The 17,437-nt window shown below is 39.0% G+C and overlaps 6 protein-coding genes across 6 annotated transcripts; 3 read left to right on the forward strand and 3 right to left on the reverse strand.

Moving 5' to 3' along the window:
- Positions 1–1,985: 1,985 nt before the first annotated feature.
- On the reverse strand, positions 1,986–5,020 carry LOC6641354 (sodium channel protein Nach). The gene is made up of 8 exons (XM_002064011.4): positions 4,623–5,020; positions 4,218–4,517; positions 3,472–3,553; positions 3,113–3,395; positions 2,922–3,060; positions 2,646–2,856; positions 2,391–2,582; positions 1,986–2,196 (listed from the first exon to the last, which is right to left on the reverse strand). Exons 1-8 carry the CDS (start codon positions 5,018–5,020, stop codon positions 2,077–2,079), a joined length of 1,725 nt encoding a protein of 574 aa, XP_002064047.2. The 3' UTR covers positions 1,986–2,076.
- Positions 5,021–6,979: 1,959 nt separating this feature from the next.
- On the reverse strand, positions 6,980–8,196 carry LOC6641355 (malate dehydrogenase, mitochondrial). The gene is made up of 2 exons (XM_002064012.3): positions 8,021–8,196; positions 6,980–7,957 (listed from the first exon to the last, which is right to left on the reverse strand). The coding sequence occupies exons 1-2, from the start codon at positions 8,096–8,098 to the stop codon at positions 7,013–7,015; spliced, it is 1,023 nt and encodes a 340-aa protein (XP_002064048.1). The 5' UTR covers positions 8,099–8,196; the 3' UTR covers positions 6,980–7,012.
- A 900-nt stretch (positions 8,197–9,096) lies between these two features.
- Positions 9,097–10,815, forward strand: LOC6641352 (phenylalanine--tRNA ligase alpha subunit). The gene has a single exon (XM_002064013.3). It carries the CDS (start codon positions 9,202–9,204, stop codon positions 10,705–10,707), a length of 1,506 nt encoding a protein of 501 aa, XP_002064049.1. The 5' UTR covers positions 9,097–9,201; the 3' UTR covers positions 10,708–10,815.
- Positions 10,816–11,012: 197 nt separating this feature from the next.
- Positions 11,013–12,860, forward strand: LOC6641353 (zinc finger protein 429). Its single transcript, XM_002064014.3, has 2 exons — positions 11,013–11,831; positions 11,889–12,860. The coding sequence occupies exons 1-2, from the start codon at positions 11,298–11,300 to the stop codon at positions 12,672–12,674; spliced, it is 1,320 nt and encodes a 439-aa protein (XP_002064050.1). The 5' UTR covers positions 11,013–11,297; the 3' UTR covers positions 12,675–12,860.
- Positions 12,861–13,038: 178 nt separating this feature from the next.
- Positions 13,039–14,430, reverse strand: LOC6641482 (guanine nucleotide-binding protein subunit beta-5). The gene has a single exon (XM_002064015.4). It carries the CDS (start codon positions 14,343–14,345, stop codon positions 13,275–13,277), a length of 1,071 nt encoding a protein of 356 aa, XP_002064051.1. The 5' UTR covers positions 14,346–14,430; the 3' UTR covers positions 13,039–13,274.
- A 477-nt stretch (positions 14,431–14,907) lies between these two features.
- Positions 14,908–16,682, forward strand: LOC6641483 (zinc finger protein 675). The gene has a single exon (XM_002064016.3). The coding sequence runs from the start codon at positions 15,027–15,029 to the stop codon at positions 16,575–16,577; it is 1,551 nt and encodes a 516-aa protein (XP_002064052.1). The 5' UTR covers positions 14,908–15,026; the 3' UTR covers positions 16,578–16,682.
- Positions 16,683–17,437: the final 755 nt, after the last annotated feature.

The following is a 17,437-nucleotide window of genomic DNA, read 5'->3' on the forward strand; positions in this document are numbered from 1 at the left end:
TAAGCCAACCTGATGCATTTAAAGATCTAGGGCTATGAAATGCATAAACTTTGCCTGCTAAAGTAAGCAATAAACAATTCTAGAATTATCATTTTAAAAAAAATTGTAATTAATTAATTAATTTTTTGAATATCCAATTGGATATAATATAATTCACGAAGCAAAGATGCTTTATATACAATTGTTCAGTTATAAGGCACACGATAAGCGATCATTTTGTTGAAAACAATGAATACTTACGCATACCATTGCATACTTCAAGGAGTATGCATTGCATCCGTCAAGGAAAATATTACAAAATTGACACGCATCAAAATCTCTACTCATTTGCCTTTTCTTTCATTCTCCTTTTCCAAGCTCATTCCATTTATTACCTTAGAAGTGTTTAATTTATTTTGATCTCTCTCTTTTTGTAACATTTTCTTTTGGTTTACTGCATTGTTTTCGACGTCTTAATAAAGTTGTCTGTTGCCCGACTCCTTTGACTTTTATCCCTATTTTGTTTATACCTGTATATATTCTCAAGGTTTTTCTTTTAGTTTTTTCAATTGTTTGCTGCCTTACTCCATCGTTGACTCCTTCATGGATTTCCGTTCGAAATCCGTTTCCTTTTCCGGTTCCGCTAACGTCACGTTAACGCCTAGATGACTGGCTGACTTGTTAACCTGCCATAGTCCTTACCGCAAGTAGCAAGGGGAAAGGGAAAAGAATTTCCATTTTTTATTAAGATATATAGTTCTCTTTTTATATAGACTATCGATAACTAAAGTAACTAAAAGAGGATGTGTCCTTACGATTATTATGTATTTAAGTGATTGAAACCATTATAGAAATATATGGGAAATATATCTATTGAAATCAGAGACTATAAAACAAATATTAAAACTTTGTTAGAACTCAACGGATATTTAATTGACATGTAAACTAGAGTAAGGGAATTTCGCTGCCTTCTTAATTTGTTCTGAATCAATAACACACAAAAGACTATTCACTTATAAATTTTTGTCATTTACCATGCAAAGACATGTAAATTTTGTACAATTAGATATGTATGTATAGGTATGTATGTATGTATGTGTGAATGCATGTATGTGAGAGAAGGTTTTCTTCCTTTTGCAGAAATGCCGCCATTTATTTTTTGTTCTTTCTTTTGCCATAAAACAAATAAACCATGTGCGGCTATATGCGCTCGACTTTCTCGGCCTTCATTCATTTCATTCATTCACAGAAATGTGCAATACAATCGGCCCAGAGAAATGGGAGAACGGGTAGCTGGGGGGGAGTGGCAACGAGCGAATGGTTATTGGAGTATGAGGTTTTGGGTGAGAGAGTTGTACTCACGGCTTACAACTGCAATTACAACTAGTTGTACCCCGCCTCACCTGTTGGACCTCCCTGACCACCTTCACATTTATATATATATATATCCTTCTCTTTTTCGTCTGGTTTCTGGCTTCTCTGGGGAATTAACAATGAGCCGGCAACGATGTTAACTGAAAAATGCTTTTTGCTCCTGCTGCTCCTGCTGCTGCTGCTGCTGTTAGCTTTTGGGGCTGTGGTTCTGGGATGTGGAACTGTGGGTCTGTGGGGTTGTGGCTCTGTGGCCTGCCCGGCTGACTGACTGGCTGGGGCAACTGATGGCGTTGGCGGTTTTGTTTACTGGCGGGGGCCCATAGTGCAGTGAACTCGCCGCTAAGTATGCAACACAAAACTGTAGTTTAATTGGTAGAAGAAAATTCCATTATCCATCGACAACGTCGCAGTTTCTTTTTACTATTTTTTGTTCGTTTTCATTTTTTTTTTTTTTTTTTGAGAATATTTATTATTTCGTGCACAAAAGCTATATAGGAATACCCTTGCAAAAAAAAATATATAAATATATATAGGTATTTCTATATATAGGTAAGTATATGAAACAAAAAACACTTCTAGTTATCCTTCTCTTTACACAGCGACTTGTAAGTATTTTTGGTAATTGGAAAAAGATTCGATTAAGTATTTCTGTTTAACTGGTGCAAAACTTTTACCATTTCAGTTTGAGCTTTCAAATTCATATATATACATATATATTTCTCTTCAGGGTAAATATTGTGAGTGATCTTGTAGCCATTTCTCTTTAGTTGTGCTATTAGTGTATCCATGTTCGGGTAGGACTTTTGGTGTACGATACAAACCCTTCGAGTAGTTGAAGTAGTCCTGAAATGAAAAGCCAATAATAACAACTTATAAGTAATTTGTTTGTCAAACAATAAATTTTAAGAAAACAGAAAACAGAAAATGATTGGAAAGTAGCCTAAAAAATTATTCATTATTATTCGAAAGGTAATGTTCTTTTCTATCCGATCTACTTTCGTTTTATCCGAGCAAAGTCCTTAGCCATAAAAACTGACCTTTTCATTTTTTCGTTGCCTTGTCCAGGAATGATTAACGACATCGCCCTCAGCCACTGGCTTCACCTGTAATACAGCTGATGTGGGTCTTGAATCATTCATGAAATTTGAATGTGACTTTAGTTTTAGTTGCAGATCAATCGCTGGCGGTGGTTCATGACGAATTCTTTCCTCAATTTCATAAAGCTCTTGCTGGAATGTATATACATATATATTTATTAGAAATATGTATATGATTCGATATTAGGTGTATACCCGATTCTTGTAGACCATGCAGCAGGCCCGAAGGGTAAAGAAATAGATTATCTCCACACCGGATAGCAGAGAGAAGCCCAAGAATAAACTGGCAATGCCACCAAAAGATACCAAAAGATCGACCCAACCGAAGAGTACTTCACGTTTATAGCGTATAATGGGCCAAGTAAGAAATTCCACCAAAACGCCAGGACTTTCAGGTCGATCGACACTAAACAAGGGAAGGATAATGACAAATAATGATAATGTATTGTGAAGGGAAGTAGGGGAACTTACATCTTAATCAGCTTATCAATATTAAAGACCGTCTTGGAGCAACTAAGTTCACATTGCAGACAATCCTTGATATTTGTTATATTCATCTTGAAGTCATTAAGACAGCCAAAATCCTTAATCGAGCACATGGGTACATTGGCTAAACGGAAACAAAACATGAAGAGATAGACAATAAAATTTGGACTACTCACAGATTGGCTTATAGAAGGGCGGATTACATTTGCATAGCTTGATGGCCTTATTCATGCGACATTGCTTCATGCATGAGGAGAATGTATAGGCATCGGGAAAATAATTCAATTTCACTTCATCGCTAAATATGCATTTGCGTTGTCCTATGGACAATTGTCGTGCATCGTCCGTGGTATAGGTATTCTTCTTAGAGATCCTTACCTCAACCAATTGACTCTCGGACCAATCGATTTGGGCATTAAAGTCAGAGCCAAAGTATTCCTCATTGGAAAATATAAAAATCTGTAAGTGAAAAAAAGATTATTGTTAAACGTAAAATTTTCTCCCTTTCTCTCTCCCTCTTTCTCTGGAAACTTACACGGGCAGTGCTGTTGGGTACAAAAAACAGAGCCCATTTCTTGTCTGTCTCATAAAGATCATGAGGTGCTCCAGTTTTAATGCTTAATTAAGATGGATTAAACAATTAAGAGTTACAGTTATATTTTGTTTAGTTAAATGGGTAAATTTTGCCCTTTAAAGTATGCAATGATCAGACAAAGAACTAAACTAAACTAAAACTATGTAAATCTTTTAAAATGTTCTGCGGCTGCAAAAATTGTCTATATGCACTTGGTTGTATGCTATAGGCCATTAAATGTATTCAATAAATGTTTATTGCATACTTTAGGGGATCATTTTCTGTAAAACACATGGATATGGACGAATATTAAAAAAATATTTTCGGGAGATGTCAAAATTGTATGAGCCCCTCGTCGAGTCAGTATAAAGTGCCAAAAATAGTTCGGAAATGTTTAGAACCCAAAAACTAGCTAGCTGGATCCGTCCAGCCAGATTTCAATATGTAAATGATTCTCCTATTATAAGACATTTCGCTGAAAATAGACTTCAAAAAAGCCTTTCTGCAACATATCCTGCGTAAATGAGTGTCAAAAAAGAAAGTCTTAGAAAGTAAAACTATGTTAAGTAATGAAGAGGATGAAGGACGCCTTCAACGCCTCTACCCACTAAGCAAACGAACTAATTTAAAGACTAAATACTAAGTTCATAGTGACAAAATCTATCAACCGATTCTAACTTCATAGAGTCATAATTGATAATACTTACTCCTCCGTTTCGGTGGACTTGAAACGACTATTGAAGGCATAACAGAAACCATGCTCCGTATATATGGGTTCAAAATGGGCACAACAGGGTATATCCTCATCGCGATATTTACATGAGACTAAAGTATTCTCACAGCTGATATGTGCCCGGAATGCCCAATCCCTTATCGTGTGCTCCATCAATTGCTCCAAGGGTATGGGTTCGGCAAAAGCTTGGGCATCTTTAATATTCTCAAAATTCAGTGTGGTCAATAGGTTCAAAAATGGTGCAAACAAGGCCGCCTTACTGGGATCGTAATTGCTATAGAGACACAGAGAGAGAGAGAGAGAGAAAGATAGAGAGAAACATAATGGGAATGGGTTAAAGGGTAAGGTCAGTGAAAGGTCGCGTCGTTTATGAACTTACGCTAATGTTTTATATACCGTTTCATAGGCCTTATCGAAATCAAAACCCGCCTCGGGACAAACGACAGTCGTTGGGAACACAACATTTTGATTATGAAAATCCGTATCCAGGCCCGTAATGGTCGGATTCGTTTGAAATTTCTCCCACAAACTCATGATAATGACCAATGCGGTGACGGCACCAATCGATGTGAAACAAAACCACATGAATTTCTCACCAATTGGACGTCCCGTCTCGGCAATATATCTAACACCATGGAGTGTTGAATTCTGAAAGAATTCCTTTGTCTGATAGATCAGACTCCGACGAAAGATGACCAAAGTGCTTAAAAGTTTTTGACGTCGAGTCAGCGTTGAGTCCGATTGATTTCCATTTGACATTGATTTCTCTTCCGGCATTTTCGTTTCAGGAACATAGTTCCTTACCAACCGGCATGAAATTTATTACTAAATATCCCAAAAAGCAAAAAACAAAATAGAAAAAATCCATGTAGTTACTCTCTAGGTCTATCTAGGTCATTTAATGAGACTTCTAATTGCCACCGCCGAAATGGAATGGAATGGATGTATGTCCTGTATATGGCCACTAAAAGCCTTTCATTGTTTATGCATTAGTGGTTTGCATGACTTTGATTGAACGCACCGTCCCGTCCCGTTCCCGTCCGCTCCTTGCCCCACTCCCTTAAGTACAATTCAAAAGCTTATCTAGATGGCTCATTAGCTATTGCGATTGCTGGGGTTGCTACACAAAATGGCGATCCACGATTTGACCAACACAAAAAGGGTGGCTCTGAGAGGGGCTGGCTGCAGCTGGCTGCCAAATATCCGGCGCCGCTTAACAACAACAAGTTCACAAGTTTTGTGTGAACTCCTGACGCGAACGGACGATGCCAAGAAGCACAACTCTTGAATACCCAAATATCGAGTATTTTACTTTTCATTTTTAATAATTATATATACCCAAAGAGCCAAGGGTATCAGAGACTAAACTTCAAGTTGTCTCAAGTTTCGCGCTGCAGAACAAAAGACAAAACGGCGACCGAATTCAGTTGACCCTGATGGGGTCCGATCAGCCTGCAGCATCCGCCGCATCCTCTCCCCCCTTCCCCGTTCCCATTTGGCAGACACAAAGAAGGATCTCCCGATCTTAAGTTTCACCAGAAACCAGTGGCGCCAGTGTCAGGGCATTATTGTAAGTGCCTCTACATATTTTTTTTTTGGTATATACTTTTCAATTTTATATGTTTGTGTGAATTTCAATCCCAAAGGGTTTGTCACTGCAACCTAAACGAAAGCTCTGAGAACGTCCTTGAACCGTAAACGTAATATAAACATTGATCTTTAATTATGGTAAATGTATGTATATTTTGAAATTATTATCGCATTTAAGTCATTTAATGTCTGAATATTACCTCAAACTTACATAGAATGATCAACTTTGTAAAAATCAAATTCAATTATTTCAATTAATTCTTTAAAATGAACTTAAGTTAGTCAAGCCAATTAGATTGATTAATTTACCATATACTTTTTATCATTAAGCATTTCCAACTAACAAGAAACACGGATTTAACTTCAGTCTAGTCTAGTCTAATCTTTTGAAAATTCAATATTTTTCCTACTTTTCAAACATTAAGATTTGTATGTTATCGATTATGTTTAAATCAAAGGGAAGTTTACAGTTAGTCAGATTTATTATATATTGTATTGTATTAAAGTATAGGATATAGTTGAAAATATATATTATTCGTTTTTATATTAAATACACCAATTCCTGTTATTATTAACACAAAGTCTATTGAGTATCTGGAATGCTCTAAAATGCAAATTACTCAGTCTGAAAAATGGCGAAAAGCTTTCTAATTTTTATGGAAAAAAACGTAACTTTTCTTTCTTTTTACTTTTTAAAGCAAATCGAATTGGATATATTCAAAAGAGTATCTTGATTCGGTATGGTAAATACCCAAAAACCTTTTGCAATCGGTAATCATTTGTCAACCGAAATTGTGACAATTTGTCTAAAGGAAAACAGAGCAAAGGAAGACAAAAAATAAAAAAAAAAGGTAGATATAGTGAATTCAGGTGGATATAAATAAACATAAATTCAAAATTGAGAGAGTAAAGGTGAATGGAACTCGTTTTTATTTCATTTCTCGTTCTCTCTCTCTCTCTCTGTCTCTTTCTTTTTCTTTCTCTTTCTTTGACGTGTGCGTATCTGTTTATGTGTGATTAATGGTAATTGCCTTTGGAGATGGCAAAAGCTGAAAATTGTTTTTAATATTTACGTACATATGTATGTATAACAATTTATCTCAAAGTAAATATTAAAAAGAGGAATTTCTTTTTAGTAAAATTGCACAAGTATTTTATTGATTGTCTTTTTTGTGTCTTTTACTTTTGAACATATTTAATACCCTTTTCGATGGAGTCTTTTAATATTCCGATTGATTTTTCCATAGCCTGCTTTTCTATATCATTCATGGCCGGTAGACCATGATTCTTCTCGATACCCTTCGGACCAAGAGATAATGGTGTGGCAAAGAATGTGGCATCGGTGACACATGATTCGACATAGGCGCATTCCGGTGGACCATCCATACCCTTCAGACCCATTAGCATGGCATTGACAAAGCGAAAGCAGGCATAGGCTGTTGAAAGGGTGGCGGAACCCTTGCCAGCCTTGGCAACAACCACCTCATCGCCGCCGAGTTGAATTCGTTTGGTCAGTGCGGCAATGCATTCATCATCGCCCCGAAAGGCTGGTTGGCATTGAGAGAATATTGGCATTATGGTTGGACCTGTGTGACCTCCAATGACCGGAATCTGAACTTTCTTTGGATTCAAATTCATATGATCGGCTACGAATTGCTCAGCTCGCACAACATCCAAAGTGGTCACACCAAATAAACGTTTCGGATCGTAGGCATCGTTTTGTTTCAGTATTTCGGCTGCCATTGGGACTAGGGCATTGACAGGATTTGTGACAACTGCCAAGAGGGCATGAGGTGAATTTTTGGCCACTGAAGTGGCCACTTCGATAACCACACTAGCGTTAACATCAAATAGATGATCACGATCCATATTCGGCTTACGAGGCATTCCAGCTACAACTACCACCACGTCGGAACCCTTGATGGCTTTATCCAATTCACTTTTGCCCAATGTGTGCTTGATCTGACATGGTGTCGATATGTGGGACAGGTCGGTAGCCACACCCCGTGAATCCACAAGATCCTGTAGAACCAATTCACTGATTAGATCATTCGTCTTTAGGAGCAGGGACAGGGGCTGACCAATGCCACCGCTGGCCCCCACCACAGTCACTCTAAATGAACGCTAAACAGAAGAAAAGTCATTAGAGACAATAAGGCCATTTAAGGCTATAGATGGAGCACATACCACTTGTGTTGATTGAGACGATTGCCAGCATCGCAAACATTGGCCCAATATTGATACATTTACTCTGGATCGAAACATCCCAAGGTCCCAAGGAGCGAAATAAGCCGGTGATATATATAATATGAATTTGAATTTTTTGATTACGGAGCCGAATATTAATTTATAAAATTGATCATTAAGTCAAAGTGAGGGTCTGAACTTCAAATTTTTTGATGATTCTAACGGTTTTTAGATCGCTTTGGGTAAATATTTATTTAAGCTACTCGGGCCCAAAACAGCCTTAAACTACATTTGGTATCAAACGTAAGAGAAAAATTCCGAGTACGACCTCAGGTGCGCCTTGGCGATTTATTTCGTAGTTCTTGTGTAATTAACAAAAGAAAATTTAATTTTTTTACGGGATTAAAGCTAAAAATAGCTGAATCTAGTTGTTTCCGGTTGAATTTTTCGACAATGTTGGAAAGCACGCCAAATGCCGTTGCCAGATACCGAATTTTCTGGTAAAAAATTGGCGCCGCACTTAAATTTTTGCGGCAAATTCAAATAGATTGTTGATAAAAAAATTTTTATTTTTACGAAAGACAAGTGGCAGAAATTTATGTTTATTATGATGTGTTAATAATAATTGTTATATTTCAGTGCAATTAGGTTAATTTAATGGACAATGGCGTAAGGTTAAAGGTTACAGATGTTTTAATTTATTTTTATTTTGAAAATAACCCTTTTTGTTTTCAATATTTTTATATCTATCAATATTTTAAGTCTTATTTTTAAGTAATATTTTGCATCTTTTTTGCAGTACTGGGTTAGGGGAAAAAAAACAAATTTTAATTAACAACAGGGTTTAAAATGAACTGCAAAAAAAAAACTGTTCAAAATACGCGCCAAAAACAAGTCAGTCTGGCAACGCCAAAATCTAGAAAACCTGCGTTTTTCAACACTAAACTTCAGTCTAGATAATTTTTAAGCCGTTTTTCATTTTCCAGCACTGAAATCTCTAGCAGCTTAAGTAAATATTTACATTTCGCTGGTGGCGGATTCAAAAATTTGAAGAAAATAGCTAAAGCCAGCATAAATTCAGCCAATTTGGCATCACTTTAACTCTGCCTCTTCTCATTGCCTTGTGGCAAAAAACACGAGATTGATAATATCGCTCGAAATTTTATATTATTGCCGGCGTCATGCATCCCGATCTCACTGAACGTATACTCCAGCATGTGGACACTGCCGGACAGGTGGACACGCTGGAATTGGCAAAAATCTTTGGCATTGAACATCAAAAAATTGTCGGCGCCTTAAAAAGTATTCAGGCTCATGGTGATTTGGTCACAGCGGAGACGGTGACACACAAGACTCTAGATCTAACAGAGGAGGGACGTGCAGTGGCTGAGAAGGGAAGCCACGAGGCTCTGGTCTATGCTGCAGTGCCGCCAACCGAGGGCATAGCCCAGGCCACACTTCTTGCCCAAGGAGGCCCAAATGCCAAAGTAGGCTTCAGCAAGGCCATGTCCCACGGTTGGATATGGTTGGACAAGAGTGCAACTCCCCCAGTGGTTAAGCGTAAGGTGGATCAGATTGAGGATAAAGTGCAGTTCCAGCTTCAGAAAGTGGCCAAAGGTGAAGCCGGAGAGGACGTTGTGACTGCCAAAGAAGTGGCCGAATACAAGAAACGAAAACTGGTCCAGGAGGTAACGACCAAGAGTTTCCTCTTGGGCAAGGGCAACGAATTTGCACTGACTTTGACCAAATTAGAAACGGATTTGACAGTCGAAATGTTGGCCAGCGGATTATGGAATCAGTTGAAATTCAAGTCGTATAATTTTGACGCTTTGGGAGCACCTCCCACCCGTGGTCATTTACATCCCTTGCTGAAAGTTCGCACCGAATTTCGTCAAATATTTTTGGAAATGGGTTTCTCTGAAATGCCCACCAATAATTATGTGGAATCGTCTTTCTGGAACTTCGATGCCCTGTACCAACCGCAACAGCATCCGGCTCGCGATGCCCATGATACTTTTTTCATTAATTTCCCAGCAAAAAGCTACAAGTTTCCTCAGGACTACTTGGAGCGGGTAAAATCGGTTCATTCCCACGGTGGCTACGGATCCTTGGGCTATGGCTATGACTGGGCACTGGAGGAGGCTCAGAAGAATCTATTACGTACCCACACCACTGCTGTTAGTGCTCGCATGCTCTTTAAGCTTGCCAATCAGGAGGGAGGATTCAAGCCAGCTAAATATTTCAGCATCGATAAGGTTTTCCGTAACGAAACTTTAGATGCCACTCATTTGGCTGAATTCCATCAGGTCGAGGGCGTCATTGCCGATGTGGGTCTTACTCTGGGTGATCTAATTGGCACTCTTTATGAGTTCTTCCAGAAATTGGGTATCACGCAATTGGAATTTAAGCCCGCATATAATCCATATACGGAACCTAGCATGGAAATCTTTTGCTATCATCCTGGTTTGTCCAAATGGATCGAGGTGGGCAATTCGGGAGTTTTCCGACCAGAGATGTTGCTGCCCATGGGCCTGCCGGAGAATGTCAATGTGATTGCTTGGGGTCTGTCCCTGGAACGGCCGACTATGATCAAATATGGCATTAACAATATACGCGATTTGGTGGGACCCAAGGTCGACTTAAAAATGGTAGAGGAAGGACCCATCTGCCGACTGGATCATGCGTAGAATTTGCGAATTGTGCTATGCTTTTTTTTTACTCAAAATTTATTTATAATAAATGTCACAAATTTGAAATGTTCAAATAAAAACAATCAAAGAACTAGACAAATTAAATATCTTTAGAAGCTGAATGTTCCTCGCTTAATACATATATTAGGTGAATTTTTGAAATTTCATTTATATTGAATATTTTATGTTAAAAAAGAAGCGGGTAATTGATATTGAAATTTAGCCGTTTAGCGGATATTTCATCTCGCTTGCACACTTCACCAAAATTCGAGTTCGCCGATGTACAGTGTATTCAGTATGGCGGAGCGAATTCGCAATTTTGATTGTTATTGTTAAAAAAAAAGAAGCGAAATAAACAATAATATATTTTACAAACTCTCCTTAAGAAAGGACACTATTAATAGTAAAAAGATCATCAAATCGACAGAATCAACGCAAAGGACACACGAACATTACCTTAAGCAAACTCCCTTAATGGCGAATAGGGTACTCCACAATAACAAAACAAGTCTCAAGAGTGAAAAGCAATAATAATAAAACAATAATAAATCTTGGCCACTTAGTGGCCAGATATCATACTAAACATCATGTTAAAGCAGTGCCTAATCAATGGGAATTATAGGCAATTGCAGGAACAGACCCAAATGCGTCCGCCCAAATGTGGAGAAATCTTTTATGAGCAAGAGGCGAACAGTTTTCAACTGATTTGCTGCCTGTGCAACATGAAACATTTCGAATTTGAGGACTTTCAAAGACACATACGAAATGTACATTTTGATAGACAGGGGAAACCCCTTACATATACCATGACAGCTCTGGCTGAGACAGGGGAGTCCAAGAAACAAAAACAGGAGCCATTGAGCCTGGAGGAAGAAGTTATGCAGTATGATGCGCATCAAGAACCGGACGACGACTATGGACAAGAAAATAATGATGATGATGATGACGACGAAGATGATGTGAAACCATTAAGGGTGCTAGCTTTGAGCCTAAGCAAGTCGTTGGAAGAGCAGCCCATAAGTGAACCGGAAATAGATCATGATGAGGACGATGAAGAGGAATATAATGATGATGATGACGATGATGTTGATTATGAAGAGGAAAAGCCGTCAGTATTTAAGGTGAGTACAGTTTGCATTGGAACGCATCATCTAACGTAGCATTTACCCATCTTACAGAGGCCACAACAATCAAAAGACTTTAATTGTGAGCATTGCTCCCGGAAATATACAACCCAAAAATATTTGAACATTCATTTGAAGATGAGTCATCCACATCCCAAGGCTTTCAAGTGCAGCGATTGTGATGCGATTTTCGATGTAGACCGTGCCCTGGATTCGCATCGTCGGAAAATGCATACGGAATTTTCATGCAAACTATGCAACAAGATCTTCAAGTCATCTCGGACTCTTCTCCGACATGTCCAGGGTCATTCGGGTGTGCGTCAATTCAAGTGTGACTTTGAGAATTGTGAGAAATCGTTTGTCAATCAACATAATCTAACTTCCCATCGACGTGTCCATAGCATGGAAAGGAACTACATTTGTGAGCTATGCGGCTATCGTTCACGATATCGAGACGCCTTGGTTGTTCATCGACGTTCCCATACCGGCGAGAAACCCTTCAAGTGTCAGTCATGTGACCGTGCCTTCGCCTCAAGATCACTGCTCAACGAACATCAGGCCATGCATTCCACCGAGCGTCCGTATAAGTGCGACAAGTGCGAAGCATCATTTTCGCGACCCAAAGCCTTGTACCATCATAAGCATTTACATTTGGGTATCAAGAAATTCAAGTGCAAAATCTGCGGTAATGCATATGCTCAGGCAGCAGGACTATCTGCCCATATGCGTGGACACAAATTGCAGGCTGGAGCCAGTACAGGACCATCCTTATCGTCCGGACATGGGCTAACTTCAGATCCATTACGTAACATTAATATACCCTTGCAAAGGGTATTATAAAATAGAAGCTCCCGAACACAAGAGACATCTATAACATGTGCAAACTGAACTGCAATATAAGCATTAAATATTTGGAATTTTTGGTATTTAGGATTATCAATCAATGAAGTATTTTATAAATTTGTATAAAGAAAACATTCAGAATAAGAATTTTGTAAATATAGAGCATCTACGAATTGAAGCATATCTTAGCTGGAGTTTTTTTTTAAAGAATTTGATGAAAAAAAAACATGTACTGTAAAACATGTTCATTAGCCAGCAAAATTTTGCAGTTTTTATAGATTTTGAATCTAATCAATTATTTTACAAGGGCTAAAATTGATTTGCTTTTGTATTCATGCAGCCCAAGTTTGTCAAAAAACAATTCTCGCAATCATTTCAACATTTATTTTCGAACAGGAACTTAGAGCTAGCCGCATTCATATATGTTATATATATTTAATATATTTGTTTATATAGTTACACAATATTTGATAATAATAATTTTTGGTTTAAAAAAAAGCGTGTGTTACATGATAACAATTTTTTGGTTTGGTTTTTGTTTCCGGTTTTCTTGGCCTTGTAACAGAAATATACATACATCTAGATTTTTAGTTAAACTTAGGCCCACACACGAATGGTGTAGTCCCAGCTGCCGGTGGACAGGGCAGTGCCATCCGGTGAGACTTGGACACAGGAGACCTTGTTCTCATGGCCATACAGCAGGCAGACTCTCTCCGATTTCAAAGTATCCCAGAGATTAACGGTATAATCATTATAGCCAGCAAAAAGCAAACGTCCACTCACTGAAAAATCCACCGAATTGACACCAAAAATGATGCTTTCCTTGGAGAAGACAGCAACCTCTCGATCTGCCCGCATGTCATACAGGCGACAACTGCTGTCATCTGATCCGGTGGCGATTGCATCGCCACATGGATGGAATTTCACCGAATTCACATCCGATTGATGACCCTCAAAGGATTGAACTACATGACCCGAGCGCATATCCCAAATAAATGCCATGCGATCACAGCTGCCAGAAACAAAAGTGTTGCCCGTTTCGTTGGGAGCCAAATCAATGGCCATCACATCACCCGAATGGCCATGGAAACTTTGCAATAGCTGTCCCGATTCAACATCCCACAAGGCGCATGTGGAATCACCGCTCCCGGTCAGAATTTGCTGATCTGAGTTAGGATAAATGCAACAGGACATGTAGCTAGTATGGGTACCGACTGTCCTCTTCTTGGCGGCCATTTCCTCATCCGAAGTGATCGGATACACTGTCACCTTATTGTCCAGGCCACCGCAGGCCACAAAATTGCCAGATGGAGCATAGGCGCAGGCCATTATCCAGGTGGTGGGCATGGTCACAGCATGCTCCTTATTTGTTGTAAATGCATCCCATATAATCAGGCGTCCATCCTGGGAGGAGCTAATGATGTGCCTCTTATCTGGACTCCAGTCAGTGCACAACACTTTAGCCTGATGGCCTTTGAGTACCTTTCTTGGTTTTATATTCACATAAGCTATCTGCTCCAGCCGTTCGGCTATATTCGACAAATTGACATCATTTAACTTTTGACGTTCTTCCTCCAATTTGGTTTTCAAATTTTCCGCCTCCTTCATTAGGCTAGCCATTTTCTCATTGGCATTCGCATTGCTGCTGGCAACAGCGCTTTCAGACATCCTTTTCCTTATTTCTTTACTTTATTTTTTAGTTTTTCGAAAACTCCTTCGATTCGTAGGAAAAATCAATGAAAATGGAAAATGGAAAATGTATCTGTATCACCACCAGTGCTGCCGAATTGGCCATTTCCTTGATATCTGGCTTTTGCAAAGTCCACTGGCGCCAAAATTTGAATACAGGATTCTAGCTTTTGAAAATCGTATTTCGACAATTTAGACATACTTATAAAGATTATATGATAATGTAATGGACTTGATTTAATCTAAATTCTAATTGGCTTTCAGAATAAATGGTCTCCAAACAACCGTAAGTTGGCAAAAGCTTTTAAGTTATATGAATATAAAGTAAGAATTATAAGTATTAAGGCATACCACAAGAAAATATGATCATGAAATTGATAATATTATTAATATTATTTATGCAACTAAAAGCAAAATAAAGCTTTTTTGATTATTAAGAGTTAACACCACTGATAACAATATATCACAAATCGATAACTCGCCGTACAGTTTTCCAGGGCTGCCAATAATTAGAATTTGTAGCCACTGAGATCTTTAGCTTGAAAATTGGCATCACTGTTGAACACAGCTGACAGCGCTAATTGCTTGAATTAAATTAATCTCTGGGTTTATTTGGATTTGTTTGTGGATTACGATCGAGATTTGACTTGCATTGGGAAAATGATGAAACTGGAGTTGCCTGGTGAAACAAGATGCGGCGAAGTTTTTTATAAAGGCCCTGCCAGTTACGAAGTTAATTGTTTGTTTTGTAGCCAAAAATTGAAATACTCAAATTTTCTCAATCATGTTCGGCTAAAGCATTTGAAAGATCTGGAGGATAAGGATGTAAGGCTTCGGAAAAGGAAATTACCGCAGGAGAAGGAGTCAGAGTCAGAGGAGTTGTGTAAACGTGAGCTAAGGCCGAAATCTCTGAGACATCAGGCCAAAGCATCTCCTTCCCCAATACCCAGCAACAATTCCAATAATGATGATGATGATGATGATGATAATAAGGAAGAAAAGATCGAATTCATGGATACAACGCCGAAAGACAGCCGCAAAGTCCATGCTGTTAACAAATTAGACGAAAAGGAATTGCAAAATGCTTCATTAGATGCCTTATTAGATATGGATTGGACGGCATATGCCAGTGAAGAGGAACTTGCCGATGTCGAGGAGCAAGACCAAGAATCGGAGAAGGTAGATGATCTTGAGGACGATGCCAAGGATATGCTCTTCCCGTGTGATAAATGCGATCGAGCCTATGTATCAAAACGAAGCCTACAGAGTCACAAACGTCACAAGCATAGCGACAAACCGAAGATTTTGCCCCAGAAACCCGCCATGACCATAGATGGACACAGAAAGAAGGCGAAACCAGCCCCCAAAGTCTTTCAGTGTGATAAGCCTGGCTGCAGCGAAACATTTCGCAATGAGCGAGACTTACGTGCCCATCATTGGAAGCATACGGGCATGGTTTGCGATATTTGTGGCAAACCCTTCACCCAAATCGGCAACATGTTGCGGCATAGGGAACGCCACAGTGGCATTAAATCTCATAAATGTCAGGAACCCGACTGCGAGGCTTCATTCTATACCAAGAAGGAATTGAATTCGCATAAAATTTGCCATACTGGAAGAATGCCTTGCATATGCGAAATATGCGGAAGACCCTGCCGTGATAGGGGCGTCCTAACCGCCCATATGCGTCGTCATACGGGCGAGAGGCCAGCGAAATGTGAGATATGTAACAAAGCCTTCTATAGCTTTCACGATCTCAACGTTCATGCTGTCTCGCATACCAATTTACGACCATTTGTATGCGACATTTGTGGTTCAACGTTTCAGCGGAAAAAGGCTTTGCGTGTGCATAAATTACTCCATTCCGGACAACGGAAATATCCCTGCAAGTTATGCCAGAAAAGTTTCGCTCAATCGGGTGGTCTTCATGCACATATGCGAACACATGATTCCGGATCAAGGCCAACCAAGGCAATGCCAGTGCCAGCAGCAACTGAAATACCAACAACGACGACAATAGCTTCGGTACCAGTGACAGTGCCAGTGCCAGCACTTGAAACCACACTGGAGATTGATCACATTTCACAAGAGGAGCACGAGGAGGCCATAACAGTCATTGAGATTATTGAAGAACCAGCCACAGGCATTACAATGGCCATTAACATTGATGATAGTGCCGAACTTGATGCAGCCACTTGGACTGTCGCCTAGACACCTCTTCAAAATAATTACTAGATTTAATTAATTAAGTTGCTTTTGTTATTAAGTTTTGTCTCGATTTGTTATACCCTTGCAAAAAGGTCAGAAGTGTGCAACGCATAGAAGAAAGCATCTCCGACCATATAAAGTATAAATATTCTTGATCAGCATGACGAGACGAGTTCAAATAGCCATGTCCGTCCGTCTGTCCGTCGGTCCGTCTGGATCAGCGCAAACTCCTCCTAGACCGAAGGAGCTACAGAGCTGAAATTTTGTATGTAAGCTTGTATATAGTGCATAGGTTGTATATCTCGGATTCAGCCAGATCGGACCACTATATCATATAGCTCCCATAGGAACGATTGGTGGTAAACAGTGACTGATCAATAACTTTGTTATTTGCTAAGCTAAGATGGTAGGTAGGCCGTTCTTGCGTTAAAACGTTTTTCCACTGTTACGGCTACAGGTGCGGAAAGAGTAACAAAAAACTTGCAAGGGTATACAAACTTTGACGAGGTCGAAGTTAGCCCCGGCCCTCTGGTTTTTTTTTTAGAATCTATTACTTATTAATATATTTCAAAAGTACATTATATGAATTATTCAACATGTATAGAATAGATGGATGTTCATATTTAAGGTAAAGCGTGCAAAAAGAGATGATAAATTAAGTGTAAAATAAATGCAAAAACATGTATCTAGAGCTTAGAGTAACGTTAAGCCAGAATATATTAAGATGCCGCTTATCTTATGAGGCAAATCCAATGACTAATAAGATCTTAAAACGTGTAAAATTCCATTGGGCATAATTTCCGATGTAATTATGAAACGGAAAGAGGGGGGATTCGCTAATCAATTAAATTATAGAGAGTCCA

This window comes from Drosophila willistoni (genome assembly GCF_018902025.1).
Source record: "Drosophila willistoni isolate 14030-0811.24 chromosome XL unlocalized genomic scaffold, UCI_dwil_1.1 Seg141, whole genome shotgun sequence".
NCBI lineage: Eukaryota > Metazoa > Arthropoda > Insecta > Diptera > Drosophilidae > Drosophila > Drosophila willistoni.

What these genes read in the sequence shown, in the direction of transcription:
- LOC6641354 (XM_002064011.4), bottom strand. Translation starts at nt 5,020, where the DNA reads ATGCCGGAAGAGAAATCAATGTCAAATGGAAATCAATCGGACTCAACG. An exon ending in ATTGATAAGCTGATTAAGAT is followed by an intron (nt 2,857 to 2,921) that starts GTAAGTTCCCCT and finishes TCCCTTGTTTAG; the next exon opens with TGTCGATCGACCTGAAAGTC. An exon ending in GGCAACGAAAAAATGAAAAG is followed by an intron (nt 2,197 to 2,390) that starts GTCAGTTTTTAT and finishes TTTTCATTTCAG; the next exon opens with GACTACTTCAACTACTCGAA.
- LOC6641353 (XM_002064014.3), top strand. Translation starts at nt 11,298, where the DNA reads ATGTTAAAGCAGTGCCTAATCAATGGGAATTATAGGCAATTGCAGGAA. An exon ending in AAAAGCCGTCAGTATTTAAG is followed by an intron (nt 11,832 to 11,888) that starts GTGAGTACAGTT and finishes CCCATCTTACAG; the next exon opens with AGGCCACAACAATCAAAAGA.
- LOC6641483 (XM_002064016.3), top strand. Translation starts at nt 15,027, where the DNA reads ATGATGAAACTGGAGTTGCCTGGTGAAACAAGATGCGGCGAAGTTTTT.
- LOC6641355 (XM_002064012.3), bottom strand. Translation starts at nt 8,098, where the DNA reads ATGTTTCGATCCAGAGTAAATGTATCAATATTGGGCCAATGTTTGCGA. An exon ending in CGTCTCAATCAACACAAGTG is followed by an intron (nt 7,958 to 8,020) that starts GTATGTGCTCCA and finishes TCTTCTGTTTAG; the next exon opens with CGTTCATTTAGAGTGACTGT.
- LOC6641352 (XM_002064013.3), top strand. Translation starts at nt 9,202, where the DNA reads ATGCATCCCGATCTCACTGAACGTATACTCCAGCATGTGGACACTGCC.
- LOC6641482 (XM_002064015.4), bottom strand. Translation starts at nt 14,345, where the DNA reads ATGTCTGAAAGCGCTGTTGCCAGCAGCAATGCGAATGCCAATGAGAAA.